The sequence below is a fragment of the Convolutriloba macropyga genome, chromosome 4, assembly GCF_964194025.1.
Source record: "Convolutriloba macropyga chromosome 4, txConMacr16.3, whole genome shotgun sequence".
In the NCBI taxonomy this organism is placed as follows: domain Eukaryota; kingdom Metazoa; phylum Xenacoelomorpha; order Acoela; family Convolutidae; genus Convolutriloba; species Convolutriloba macropyga.
The window spans coordinates 51,063,578-51,078,431 of NC_134471.1; the positions used below are offsets into that span (position 1 = coordinate 51,063,578).

The window sequence follows — 14,854 nt, forward strand, 5'->3', positions numbered from 1 at the left end:
TGGTCAAAAATACTGAAAATGTGAATAAAAACAGCAATTATTCACATAACTTTAAACCTCGATAACTCCCTATAAAAAACGAAAATCGAAAAAATCTTTTTAATTCCAAATTCTACGCTGGACTGGCTTTCTAATGATACCACTCACAACTCTCTACAATGATTATATCGATCGGCCAAAATTGACTGAAGAAAAAAACCCATTTGAGTATATAGTTCCTCCCTCCCCGCTAAAGTGGGGGTCGGAACAATAATAATTTGTTTTCGGAACAGATAAACAAAAATATGATTGATTTTTACACTTATTGTATATACACTTTACTGAACCGAGAGAACACCAAAAGGCAGTTTGCCTCCTCGTGCGGTGCCTCATGAAGTAGAAAATTCATCGTCTTGTTGCATTCAACTTATTTGGTCCGGAAAAAACATGAAAACAAAGGTCAGTAGAAACCTTCTAGCAAATCAGCACTGCCTAATATGAAATTTTCGCGGAACCGATTAGCAAAATCTTTACAACCTATCATCATTGCTTTGAACTTCGTTGGAAGGCAATCAAAGATTCATGCTTTTAAGGAAAATCCAATACTTGGAAGTATTGGAAGAAACGGAAATTTCTAGCTTAATTTAAAGTTTTTAAATTTTTAATTCGGAAGCGCCGCTTATCGATTTTGTTTAGACAATGTTTTGCGAACACATTTAGAGATATATCTTTTAATTCAATAAAAAATAAGAAAATTTTTTTGAAAGGACAACTTCGAAAATTTTTAGTATTCAATTGCTCTTGGCGAGCTGTGATTATCAACCAGCTGTGAGTTTTTAATCAGACAACTTGAACGGGGAGAAAACTCGATTATAATGGTATGTTGGACGAACGACTTACTTCATCTATCATCTGTTACGCCAATTAGCTCGCACATTATCGATAAGCTGCTCCAATTTTTAAAGGCAGCGATTTACAGCACGTAAAAATATGGGCGTTAAAAGTCCTACGGAGCGACAAATTGGTCAGACAAAAAATAGATCGACGAAAAACAGCGTTAAAAGACCAACATGACTGTAATAAATGAAACAAGATATATCTTAAGAAAGCAACCATAATTGATTCTCAACGTACTTCAGTTGCCCGAAATAAATTTATATGAAAAATATGCTCATTACCTACAGCAGAATATTTCGATTTAAACACACTCAACGCGCAAAGTAGCAAAATTTACAGTCAAATTGATTCCCAATTCAGAAGCTTTTAGCTCGACTGTTTTCTTTGCAATTAACCAAAATTGTTCTTGTCAAAAAACTTTCATTTATTTCTCAACTTGTAACGCCTGCGGTAAATCCACAAAATATGTTTTAAACCCTTTATTATAAATACATTACAACATTAAATGAAGTTGAATATAAGAAGCCAGAACGAAAGCGCAAAAATAGTAATTTTATCAGAATTTTTGGCCCCAATCCAAAGTAACATCCAGATACTAATGTACACTATTATAGTAAACTAGTTGATTGAGTGTCGCAGTAACATTTGCAAACTATTCACAAGTATTCAAATAATTCATTCAATATTGATTTAACTGAACCATCGATCGTAGCACGAATGAAGAAAGTCACGCCTTTAGACAAACTAGATTTGGAATATATTCTGCATTTTGTTATATATTCAGAGAACCGTGAGGAAATACACCGATTTAGTAAAATCATCAACAAAAGATTTTAACAATTGAACTCACAACTTCAACAAATTAAGCAGAGTTCTACAAAATCGAATTGAGTCAGTTGGCAGTTTTTGCATTTCAATGTTAAATTTTTCGGTCTCCGTTCAATTTTTATTGATATTCTTACATTGCTCAAATCATTTTCATGGGGTTACCCGAACCGTGATCAAAATGGGCACCTCCGTAACTTCGTGAATTGAAGTCTGAGTGAGGCAAGTTCTGACCATTGAGGTATTGCTGATGCTGTGTGAAACGTCTGGGAACCGCATCAGAGGAACTTGATGACAAACTGTTGAATCTTGTCACTCCATAGTGGTCTTTACTAGACTTATTGTCGCTTTGTGAGGAATGTGCATGGCTTTCATGGTCATAACTTCCATGCTCATGGCTATGACCACGCGATTCATGTTCGTGACTATGTCCACCGTGCGAACCATGATCATGGCCATGTCCACCGTGCGAACCATGATCATGGCCATGTCCACCGTGCGAACCATGGTCATGGCCATGTCCACCGTGCGAACCATGATCATGGCTATGTCCACCGTGCGAACCATGATCATGGCTATGTCCACCGTGCGAACCATGATCATGGCTATGTGAATGCCCATTGTGACTTCCTTTACTAGAATTGTCAGAACATGATTTGTTGTAGTAAAATTTAGTCGCAGCGCTCAGTTGAGTCCAATCGTCTTTGAAAATTTCAACTGTTACATTAGAGCTAGAAGCTGTTGATGACAATCGGCTTAACACGTGTGCAAGAACCATTTGTTCATTTGCATCTCGCCTTACGCGAATCTGGACGCTTCCACATAAATTGTTGAAGCCAATGGTCCAGAAATGTTCCTTCCGAAACTCTAGGACCCCGTCCAGGGTTGAAACCTCTCGAAGGGTTTTCTCAAGTTGGCCCACAACGTGCGATGGGGTGGTTTGCACCAATATCTTGCCGGAATACAAACTGAGAGGAAGCATCGTAGCAAACATTATAAAGGATATGAACGCAGCTGATATTGTATCGAGTATCATATATGAGCTAACATTGACTAGAAACGTCGATCCGAGAAGCATTGTAGCACAACTCAGTCCAAGCAAAACGACTGAGTTGATTCGTGGCAGCAGCAGTTTGTCTAGGCCAGGAACTATTGCACATAAAGCTCGGCTCACATCGGCAACATGTTCTTGCAGCCAGCTTGAGGGTGCTGCAGTGATTACGTAACTCATGGCAGGATTTTTGATTCCATACGTTACAAAGAGATGATACGGTAAGGTCATTACAGTTCCAAGCAGAATCAAACCAGGTTCTAACACTTCGTCTGAGTGGGGTACAAGAATGTGTTCGATACTTTCTTTGAAGACAATAAAGCACCCGAGCATAGCAAGCATGCTGCTTGAAAACACTGACAAAACCTCACATCGTGCATAACCGAAGGAAAATGTAGAACTAGTTGGCTGTCTTGATACCCATACAGACACAATAGAAGTTATCAAACTTGAAAAATCGAAAATCGCCAAGAATAATAAGCACCTAAATGCCAGAGAATGAGTACTTTCTGTAATATAGGTCAAAAATATTACCAAAAACAGGTTAAACGACACAGCAAACAATGGTCTTCGTGCCCTGTCATCTGAAAATAATACTGGAATAAGATTTAAAGCATCTTTGAGCTGCAGAAATGTTGAGCTCTCGTTGCTTCCGAAAGAATCGACGTTTAAATTCACTTCGCCTGCAGCAGCACTCTGGCCTGTGACTGGCTGATTTTGAAGTGCTGCATTCTGATTGGCCGAGACAACTCCTCGTGAACGAATCTTGTCACTGATTGGCTCATTTGGTTTGTCATTTCCGATGAGACCGCTCATCGAAAAATCTGAAAATATCTGAATTTCGGATTACCTTCAAGTGTTAAAACATAACCGGCTAAAATCGGGCGAAAGGCTCTCAAAGACCGACGAGGCACTGGTTTTCGTAGTGGCTCAGGGGGAGGGGTCTCGTTTCAGAGCGATTAACGAACAATCTACCTTTTCGTATCATTTATACAAGAGAAGTTAGGTTTCTCACAAGTTAATGGAAAAATAAAGCGGGGATGAAAACATATCCGAACATCTTTGTTTGAACTTTTCTAAAAGCTAATTTCTCGAAAATCATCGGAAACGGTAAAAATTACATCTAAAATTTTTAATTGAAATTCTGTACAAAATTTGTAATTTAGCATAGTTAACTATCTACAACAGTAATTCTATCTATATAGTTTGTGACATAGTTGTGACTTAAACCAGTTTCACTGTCTCATCCCACAAACAACAAATAAGGAATACGTAAACATCAAAACAACATAAGGAGTGAAGGGCTTTTGGAATGGAAGAAACGAAGACATGTACAAACAACCTGATTGATAGTGAATTAAATTCATTGTATTGACAATTTTTATAACTGATTTAACAAGAACTAATTGATTACATTAGCAAGATAAAGTCACAGATATATCGGACGTGATTGAAACAATATAGCACTTGTGAATTTACTGGGAGACTTTAAATGCGTTCACTGAGCCAAAATTCTATACGACTGTAACTTGATACATACATACACCTCTTTTATATAATGTTCGAAATGTTTAATCGTTCGTGAGGATGTCGAAAATTCTTTCAGCATTTTTACAGCCTTAGTAAAAGAAACGGTTGACAATATTTTTTGGAACGGCTGGCACACCGATTAATACACGTTGACAGCGTTTTATCAAATAAAACTTACCCCCCCCCCCCCAAAAATGACAATCTACATCATAGCTTTGTATGCTTTGCATTGTAGTGTATTCACTGATTGCAAACAGTAAAACAAAGGTTTTTTACTCATTCTTTTTACGATTATAAAATTCTCTAGATCAAAAGAAAGTAGATCGTTAATCTCATTTTTAGCCAGCTAAACTAGCTGTTTAGATTTTATCATGATCAGAAATAAGAGCAGCCTTGCTGAATCTTGCATCACACCTTATGTCATAGTTTGCAACAATTGAAGCACCAACCCATCTTTGTTAGCTCTATGAAGCGTCTTAGGTACAAAGAAACAAAATATCTAAGATATTATGTTCAACACAACGAGCACTAAACCTGAAACAGTCTGATTTAATACATCTTAAGCTAATGTTGCTACGACTGACTATTTTGTGACATCAACGCCCTCAGCCTGTTCTGTCCACAGCACTAAATTATCCCTCAGAAGCTGCATGATAAGAGTGGCATCTTTGTAGGAATCTCCTTTGGCATTGTCTAGCTCGCTTAGTGCCTCGTCGAACGCCTGGAAGAACAACTCGGTTTATAAAGTTATATGATAGCCGTATTAATTTCTCAAAAAATTATCGACAAAGTTGTACTAATGGCTCACAAGAAACAGCTGACCTTTATTGCCAACAAGACAGAAAAGGACGATAAAACATGGCCAACTGACGTCCGGCAAAATTCTTCCAAGCGGCTGTCATGCGGTTGGTTTTAACTAAGGTTTAAGGTTATAGAGGCTACCCTCAAAGGGTGATGGCGCCAGAAAAGGGAGGTTCAAACGAACTGTCATTTAAACCATGAAGTTATGCCAAAAATTTGGTTGAATGCGCACTAAATCCGGGTGGTTAATGCTTCAGTCTTATACGCCGGAGGTCGGGGGGTTCAAACATTGAGCACAAAATTGCGTGAAAATCAGTCACAAAAGTTCGAGAGCAATTAATCAGAGGAGAAATTTCATTGTATTTCAAGCGATTCGAAAATTTTTTGCATAAGCACCACGCCATGATGTAGATACATGATTCGGGTATTTCCCATTATAGCACCCCCCCCCCCCCCAGCTTAGTGGTCAGATAACTTATAACCTCCCAATCATGGTAATTATACCATAATGGGGGAGAGGGGCTATAATTTCATGGGTAGGTATAATTTCATGGGGGGGGGGGGGGGGGCTATAATGGGAAAGACCCCATGATGCATCGGTTAGAAGTGAAAAAATCGTTTCATTTGATGGGAGATTTCAATAGATAGCAATGAGCGGTTCCAGTCGGTTGTTAAACCCTTTTTTCACACCAGCCCAAAATATAGAGCACGGAGATGACTAACCGCTTTGGCGATGTTACATGCTTTGTTCTTGTCCTCGAGTATCTCGTAGTGGAATACGGAGTAATTAAGAGCGAGGCCTAGTCTTGCAGGGTGAGTTGTTGGCAGGATCTCACATGCCTTCCACGCATTCTCGTATGAGTCTCTAGAAGTCGCTATCATTTCTAAAACAAGTCACAAGCTGCTCAAAACAAAATCATTTGCTTAAAAAATTTATGAAAATTTTGCACCTTTTGAAAACAAAGATCGATAGCAAGCTGGATTTACTCAATTTGACGGCTATTTGAGTCACTATTGCTCCCATTTTTTTATTTTTATTAGCCCAACAGCTGCATTATGACCCAGCTGCATTAGGGGGGGGGGGGGCACAAACGAAAAAGATCAACAGCGAGATATTTTAAGAAACTTACCTTTCCGGCCTCTGTTTGAATCGATGTTTGGTTCTGCCATATAGCGGTAATAATCACCCTTCATTTTCAGGAAGAACACCTTGGAGTCCACATTGTCATTCGAAAGGGGAATTAATTGCTCTTCTAATATGTGCAGAACTTCTTTGCATTTTGAGACTAGATCGTGAAAGATTTTCTCTTTGTAGCCTTTTGCTAATTTTTTCAAATGATCGTCTGTTGTTTTAGTTTCAACAGCGCTTAGAGCTTTGAAAGACGCGCGTCTTAAACCGACTAAGTTCTTATAAGCAACTGAGAGTAAATTTCGCTCTTCTTCGGTCGGCAACTCGTTTTTCGAAATGACGATATCCACAATTTTCTTGACGAATTCGATCATTTCTTCAGGTCGTTCAGCTTGTTCGGCTAATTTGGCCATGCTTACTAAGTCTTCGCGTGATGACATCTTCTGTCTCTTCTAGATTGTTCTAATCGTAACGATGTAAAAAGATCCCAAATGGCAAGATTGGAGTATAAATGATGTGAAAGCTTTTGATATTCGAAGACTTGGAGGAGCCAACAAAATGTAAAAGGCAATAATACACAAGCGTTAAATTAAAAAACAACAAATCTGAAAATTCAAATAGTTTGCGTAAACAAATGAACAATGCTATGGTGAATTATTGATGAAAATTAAGCAAAATTGCGCGCTTTTACAATTTTAATGACTTCCTCAAACAAAGGTGACTTTTGCCAGCCTTGAAACTTTACACAAGAATTGACGTACTTACCTAACAGACGCAAAAAAATTGCTCAGAAAGGTTTCAATGCACATCCAAAACAAAAAAATAGGAAATGGACAGTAAAACACAAAAAGACAAGGATTACCCAATTTTGATTCTGCCGACTAACACGCACTCCAAAAGTCCCGAATAAATTCATTCTTTACACGATTCCACAGATCCCATGGTCACTAAAGGGCGGAAAATTTGATTATAAAATTAAAGTTCTTGCTGCAAATTGGGCAACAAAGGGCTAAAATTAAATAAATTTTATACCCTCCATCACAACCGTCGTGAGATTTAGGATGCACTCCTGCAAGATGTGGGACTACTTAGGAAAAACCATATAGTTACCCAGAAATTATTTGTTTTTCAGGCGGAGAAAAAGAAGACTAGACAGCTGATAGTGTCATTGGCCGTATTTGTTGGAATAGTCGCAACCATATGCGTGAGTTTTTCTTCCTAATTTTACTAAATTGGCTATAAAATTTTGGTAAATCGAGATTTAAAAAATTGATAAAGTTCACTTGTGAAAACTACCGGGTCTTTTTCATTATAGCCCACCCCTATTATCGTAACATTTACGTTAATTGAGCTTGGGGATATACGCTATATGATCACTAAGCTAGGGGTGGGGTTGAGGGGCTATGCTGTTAAAGACCCAAACTACTACAGAATCAGACAAAAACTCGTCAACAACGCTCCATACTTCAAATTCATCAGCAGCAATTAATTGACAGGGCGACAGAGAACATTAATACCAGCGATGAAAAAACGGCCCTTTTCGTTTGTGTCTCCTCCCCCCAGCTTAGTGGGCGAATATTTGTGCCCCCCCCCCCCGACGCCCGTGCCATATTATTATATAATGATTTATGTAATGGCACGTGCTCCGTAACTGGGGGGCACAAACGGAAAATATCCCCTTTCTAAATTGAGGTTGACTATTTAGGCCGTAACGACAGCCATGTCAAAGGACGGCATGAGAGCCACGATTGGTTTCTGCATCTGCTACTTAATTGCAGTCTCATCCTTCGCAACAGGGTCAGTTCTCATTCTCTCATTTCTTCTAGGAATCAGTTGCAAAAAAATCACCCCCACCCCAGAAGAGGTTATTGATGTGCGCCAGGATTCAGTAGAGACCTAATCCACGCAAAACAGAACTGGAACTTAATACATTAGGCTGAATGGTCCTAACTTAAACTATGGTTTTGTACACTTTCCGCATTTCTAAAGAAGATGTGAAAGTAATTTTTCATCTTCCGATCAAGTTCATCGAAACTGTGGCTTTCAGCATCTTCTATTTGTGCAAAATGAGCCGAGTGATGCGAGGTAGTTTTCTGATCAACCTTCACCCCAGATGCCTGTTCCTACTTCTGTACTTCCTATTCCTTCCCCCCATTGGCATAAGTGTCTTCTGGCCTAACAGCTGGACCCTAACATGCTGCTTGACCATCGCACAGACTACATTCGTCACATTGTTAGATATTAACTTGTTTTTAATGTCCAAACCGAACATTTCTCCACATTGAACTTGAAAGATTGGCCTTAACCTTGAATAGAAGCTATGATTGCTAAAATGCTGCCAAACCTCTAAGCATACGCACTCATTTGCCGACGAAGATTTATCTAATGAATAAAAAAATCCACTTGATTTTATGATCTGAAGAAGGCAGAATAAACGCTTAATGCCAAAGATGTGTTTTTTTTCTGGCTCATCATAACCATTTTATTACATTTAAAGATGAACGAACTCTGTTAAACTCGCATGCAATTTGAGATACCATCAAATCTCCTAACAAACGTATTCATAACAAATTTTTAAAGAAAAAACATTTAATAATCGTAAAATCGACAAGGCATGCAAGTCTAATGATTGTGTAATAATTGACTATTTATTTAATGACAACTGAAGACCTAAGGCTTGCTATTTTGTGACCTTCAATTAGCTTCATTAGAAAATTAGTTTAATCTTCCTTTGTTTCAGGTATGCATTTCTGGAACTTCGCAGATCAGCCAGATTCTGGTCAACATGCCAAGAACTCTTCTCTTAAATTTTCTTTAAAAACTGTCATCAAACAATGACCATTTGCAACTTTAAAATTGGTGACCAAATAATTACAAATTATATTGATATTATTGTGAATAATTTATTTTTTATTCTTTCTTTTTCAAATAATGACCAAAAAACGACGAGAACAAACACTCTTGAGAATTGTTATACTTAAATCATTAGCAAACTTAACAAAACATATAGCTGAATTTCTCAAGGTAAAGTTTGCTTTATTTCAAATAACACCAAAAATTATCTGGAGTTCTTCGAAACACAGTTCAAAAACTTTTTCAGACTCTCACGGGTTAACATGCATGAGCAATATTTTGATTACAATAGCTATAGAATTGAGTTCATACACTTGAGCAACAACCGAACCAACACGAAATCCAAAGGCAGTGTTTAGTGACCGCGAAAAGGAGTTGAGCAAAGCCATTATTGGCTACATGGCGTTTTCACCATCAATTTTTTTCCGAGCTTGCTCATTTTCAAAGCGAGAACCAAATTTGTTCTAGTGCAATCATAGGGTAGCGGATTGTCAAAGCACTACAATTTCTTCGCCAAATCACTAACAATCCGGTTTTTTATAGGTTCTCAAAATCCAACGGTCGGTGGATCAATTTATGTTCACAAAGGAAGATAATTTGAAAATTTATATTTTGGGGTAAAAAAATAGGAGGCAATCGTACTCATCTAAGAGAAAAACAGAAAACTGTCAAGTTTTGCAAATTCAGCCCCCAAAGATGAGGGAGAGGGAGAGAGAGAGAGAGAGAGAGAGAGAGAGAGAGAGAGAGAGAAGGAGAAAACAAGATTTCAATTTACCAAAAAGCTTTACCTAGGCATATCAAATATTTTTAAAACGCAGTTTTTGTCAAATCCACGTTTACTTTATTGAAATCAAATTTATTGAGGCAATTTGTTCGAATAGCTTTTTCTTTTGAATGAGGGGAACTGATCAGATGAACACTAATTCGAATTAATCGATGCCCTAAAACTTGCGATTTGTTTTCAAAATTTGAAGATGCCCCGAAAGAATAATCCTAAAGACAGCCTGAGATTTTTTCAAGTCCAGCCACAGGTAAAAAGGAATACAAAATCCCGGTAGTAAAAATCCCTCAGTGTTAAGTGTTAAAAGTTATAACGTAACCAGTGAATTGCCGTAATAACTGCGAAAGAGACTTGCGTACCGTATAATACAGATAGAAACAGATACAGATATAAATTGAAAAAGTTATCGACGCCGCTCAAAAAGTTATGTAAAAACATTCACCGACAAATTAAAACCGCTTGCTATAATTCACTCTGCAGAAGCCTTTTTATTAGGGACATTTATTACACATATTAGTTTCTTTGACCCCAAACTAATTCAAACAAAACTTTAATTTTAAAGCGCAAAATCAAAAGTCATTTTATTGCGTGAGGTAAACCATGTATGATCAAAATTTAATCGCGCAAAACTTTCGCAAAAGCTTTTGTTAGAGACGTAGAGAGTGAAAAATGACGTAACGCACGCAAACGCCCTTAATGAGAGGAAGAAGTAATTCAGAAAATTTGACTTTTAAAGCATTGCTGTGTGAACAATTTTAAAACAAAAAGCCTCAGAGAACAAAACAAAAAAACATGGCCGGAAGAAACTCGAAGCGGCGTGTATTCCCATAACTGACCGGATTAATATTTAATAAATAAACGGTGTTAACAATTCAGAAATCTGCGACTGCAAAAACACATTGGGAAAGCATAAGACAGATACCATTCTTAGATAGAAACTGAACTGATTTTTTTTTAAAAAAACTGAAACAAGATTTCAGAAATATAAAAGTTTAGTTTCGGCATCACATCAATTCAAAACGTTAAAAATGCTTCTCGCTTCAATGGAAAATTAAAGCAATATTAACATTTATCAGGAATCAGACGAAAAATCATTGAAACTCAAAAAATTTTCCATTAGAAAACCTAGACCAAAACAGTTCCAAAATAAATATCAAAGTCATTTTAATAAAACATTTTAGTAAGAAATTAATATTAGTAAATTAAACAATATCCTAATATCCTAGAGCTGCATAATGTTAAATCAACTGCCAACAAACATTTTAGGAAAAAAATATTTTTAAAGTTCTAAAAACTCACAATTGCAGAGAAAATAAAACTATAGGAAATAACTCAGCTTAGATATGTGCCAGGAATAAAGGCCTAATTCCAGAATGTGGAAGTTTAAGACACAACGTATAAAAAGGGATGAAAGTCATCTTCTTAATTTTGAAAGATGAAATTCAAAACATACCCGGCAGATTGCCGGAAAATAGCCGCCGTTGATTCCAATAAGCATGATTGGGATTGAACGAACAGAATATATTGAAAAAATTTTTGTACAAAAATATTTTTTAAGTCCGATTTATTTTGATGGCATTTCGTAGTTGAACATATTTCTGTTTCTTAGAGAGAGGCTACAGGGGCTACTATCAACACGAATAAGCATTAGAGGTGGTAACTAAGACTTATAGGAACGGCGTTCAAATAGCGGGCATCTAAAATTGGGCTTTATGGGTTTATCCCGTTTCTATTTCTGACTTCAATTTTTTATACCGACTCTGTTCATTTTGAATTGCTTTGCTTAGCAACTGATGTTCAAATTCACTTTTAGCAGAATGAGAGAAGAGAGAAACTAGCCTAGAGAAGTCAAAAAGATTTCACGCAAAATGTCGAAAAAGCGGCTATTAATAAAAAACAAAATGGAAAAACACATACATCTCTTTATATAGCATTGGAAGCTCAGTTAACTTACAGACATCCACATGCCACAATTAAACAGTAAAACTAGAATTCAAAGATTCGAAAAATCAAAACACCGATTACAAAACATTCCGTTTAAAGATCCAAAAATAAAAAAAATATTGAAAAGATATCAATTGCATAGTGCTACATATTAGTGCAGCGTAAAAAATATTTATGCAGAAAAACTAAAAAGAGAAAAATTGAGCTAAATAATTGAGCTATCTATATGCATCACTCTATCAAAAATGTTTTTCAAAGTCAAGTCATTCATTCCACGCTGCGCCAGACAAACTTTTTTCGCTCAGAAATAATTAGTTCACACGGCAATTTTTCTCAATTTCACTTTTAGGTCAAAATGCCGCCCGAATAAATAACACTTCGGTAAGAAAACCTCAAGAAAACCAATTCTTCTCTTCGAGTCGTAAAAAAACCAGGAGCACCGCAATATAGCTCAGCCTACATCATCTCAGCTCAAAACCTCATGGAGGAGGGTCTTTAAGTAACTTTTAGCTGAAACACTCAAGACTTGTTTAGTGCATGCACAACAAAAGTTTCCGGCAGTTCAATGAAAGCTAAACGCATGAGTTCATTAATGACGACATGCAAAAACAATCAACTGAAATGGCACAAAAAGTTGGGACAAGAAAATGGATTGGCTGAAGCGATCTTCAACGTCGGGTTCCAGGCAGGAGCTAAAATATTTTTTCCAAATTAAAAACAACGCGCAAGAATGTATACTAGAGAACCATTTCGGAGCATTTGTTGCATTTGATTTGTTTTCATATAGAGTCAAATACATAGACATTATGAAATAAAAACTCAAAGTTAAAATTAAAGTACATAGACATTATGAATTAAAAACTCAACTTAATTAAAATTCAAAAGTTAACACGGTAACAAAAATTGCATTAGAAAGCTTGGTCAAAATATTTAAAACTTCATTAGATTGCAATCATGCAAACAAATGACCAAAAATTTGCAGCTAAAGAAAAATAAAATCGGCGTATTAGAAACTTCAACATGCCCCAAAAAAGTAGCACACAAGACTGCTGAAAACCTCGGTTAAAATACCATCGATACTACCAGCATGAAGAAAAAACTCAAAATATGAGACTGTCACGAATTATATCGAATGTATCTTGAATTATAAGCCTAAATAGGGTTTGCTATTTAATAATTTAGTTCTTCGGATCTTGTTTTAGCTATCCAGTAAGGGGACCCGTGAACGAACACACCCGAGACACCCGTCCGGCATCAACATCACTAGCTTGTTTTTTTTCATATAAATTTTTGCAATTGTTTCAAATATATATTTAGAAAATTCATTTGATCATTGGTTTTCCATGTACTGCTATAGTGTTTCTTAGCTCAATCCGCGCTTCAAGCCGAAGAGAATTCCAGGCTCCAAAGAGATTGGTCATTGGAACATTGCGGACGAAGTACCTGGAACCTAAGCAGACAACGGCGACGATACATACCCTCAGAGGTGCTACCCTTGAGGATTTGACCAGAACTCTTAAACAGAATAGACCAAAGAAACAACACACTAACGGTAATTGCTGGTTTTAATGATGAAGACGCAAGCGCAAATGACTTTTCATAAAACTAAAGAAAATTAATAAACACAATCAATGACAAATTTCATCCTCGCTTCATCTTTGTCCCAAAAACTATTGGCTCCACAAAAAATAGTATTTGTTGAATCAAATAATCCAAATTACGCTCTATATAAATTAATTAGTAGTTTCATCCAACCATTCAAATTTTGTCCCCATACTTCAATCTCCCTTTTAATTACTTCTGTAAAGATGGTAAACATTTCTTTTTCCATGGTAACCATATGTTGCTGGCTATTCAACCCGCATGTTTGAATTCTTCCCTCCTTAGTTAATCATAGATTTTCAGACTAATAATAACCTCCCTTATTTATATCCCACCCACATGTCCCAGCAGTCACACTGCTCAAAATGTTCAAACAATCTCAGAGGTGGAGGGATTTGGTGTTACTCCTGCGCCACTTATGAGCACGTTAAGTGTAGCGGACTCAGAGCTAGGCGAGAACAGCATCAGAACCACCGCTGCTTAAACTGCGAACCGAAAGCAACTCTGATCTCCTTAGAGGCAACAACTCCAAGCCATGCAGCGGCTGACAGCCAGACATCGGAAAATTCTAGGGATGCCTGTCCTAAAACCTGCAGTTAATGGCTGAACCTCAAGGAAAGCGAAAATGAGATTATGAAGAACCTCTACAAATATGTTGTTAATTGGAAAGGAATCTTTCTTACGCTGTCAAGAAAAAAGACAGGCCTTAAGTTCACCGATAACTTGACTGAAATCTTGTCTGCCACTTTAAATGATAAATCTATGTCCCACTTTAAATTAGTGGAAGTTAGCAGTGAAATAGACCAAAGAAAATTTCTGAATGAGAAGACGATGTGAACTCAAAAATTATTCCAAAAAGCAAAACAAAACAAATAAAATAGGCAGAAAAGTGCAAAAATAGGACGAATTTTCACAAATTTAATCAATATACTATACTTAACCGAAAACATTTCAAAATTAATAGCAATCAAATTCGAAGGTAACTGATCAAAATGACCTCAATAAAATAACTCTCAATATTATTTCAACATGGCCGGCAGATTGCCGGAATAGCTGCGAAAGAATAGACTCGCGTTCCGTAAAATACAGTAAAAAAGATACAGATCTAAATTGAAAATCGACGCCGCTCAAAAAACATTCAGGTAAAAAACATTCAGATATAAACTAATAAAGCTTGTTGAAATTCATTTCGCAGAAGCCTTTTGACCTTTACTGCACATATGAGGTCATTTGACCTTAAACTAATTCAAATCAAACTTAAATTTTAGAGTGTAGAGTCATATTATTGAGTGAGGTAAGTCACGTATGATCAAAATCTAATCACGCAAACGCCTTGAATACTTTTTCTAGAGAGAGTGAGAAATGACGTCACGCGCTCATTCAGAAAATTTGACTATTTCAGCTTTGATGTGTGAAAAAAGTAAAACGAAAAAGAGCGTCAGACAACGAAACAAAAAAAAAC

At 36.7% G+C, this 14,854-nt stretch overlaps 3 protein-coding genes across 5 annotated transcripts in view; 1 reads left to right on the forward strand and 2 right to left on the reverse strand.

Moving 5' to 3' along the window:
* Nucleotides 1-9,132, forward strand: part of LOC142337732 (uncharacterized) — an 85,874-nt gene extending 76,742 nt beyond the window's left edge. For all 3 annotated transcript variants that reach the window (XM_075387204.1, XM_075387205.1, XM_075387206.1), the window contains 4 exons: nucleotides 7,345-7,416; nucleotides 7,918-8,009; nucleotides 8,260-8,445; nucleotides 8,953-9,132. In XM_075387204.1, coding sequence (XP_075243319.1) covers nucleotides 7,345-7,416; nucleotides 7,918-8,009; nucleotides 8,260-8,445; nucleotides 8,953-9,019 — 417 coding nt within the window. In that variant the 3' untranslated portion in view covers nucleotides 9,020-9,132. The remainder of the gene's footprint in view (nucleotides 1-7,344; nucleotides 7,417-7,917; nucleotides 8,010-8,259; nucleotides 8,446-8,952) is intronic.
* Nucleotides 1,341-3,618, reverse strand: LOC142337731 (zinc transporter 6-A-like). Its single transcript, XM_075387203.1, has one exon. It carries the CDS (start codon nucleotides 3,566-3,568, stop codon nucleotides 1,844-1,846), a length of 1,725 nt encoding a protein of 574 aa, XP_075243318.1. The 5' UTR covers nucleotides 3,569-3,618; the 3' UTR covers nucleotides 1,341-1,843.
* On the reverse strand, nucleotides 3,870-6,931 carry LOC142337733 (14-3-3 protein 2-like). Its single transcript, XM_075387207.1, has 3 exons — nucleotides 6,214-6,931; nucleotides 5,807-5,967; nucleotides 3,870-5,003 (listed from the first exon to the last, which is right to left on the reverse strand). Exons 1-3 carry the CDS (start codon nucleotides 6,650-6,652, stop codon nucleotides 4,866-4,868), a joined length of 738 nt encoding a protein of 245 aa, XP_075243322.1. The 5' UTR covers nucleotides 6,653-6,931; the 3' UTR covers nucleotides 3,870-4,865.
* Nucleotides 9,133-14,854: the final 5,722 nt, after the last annotated feature.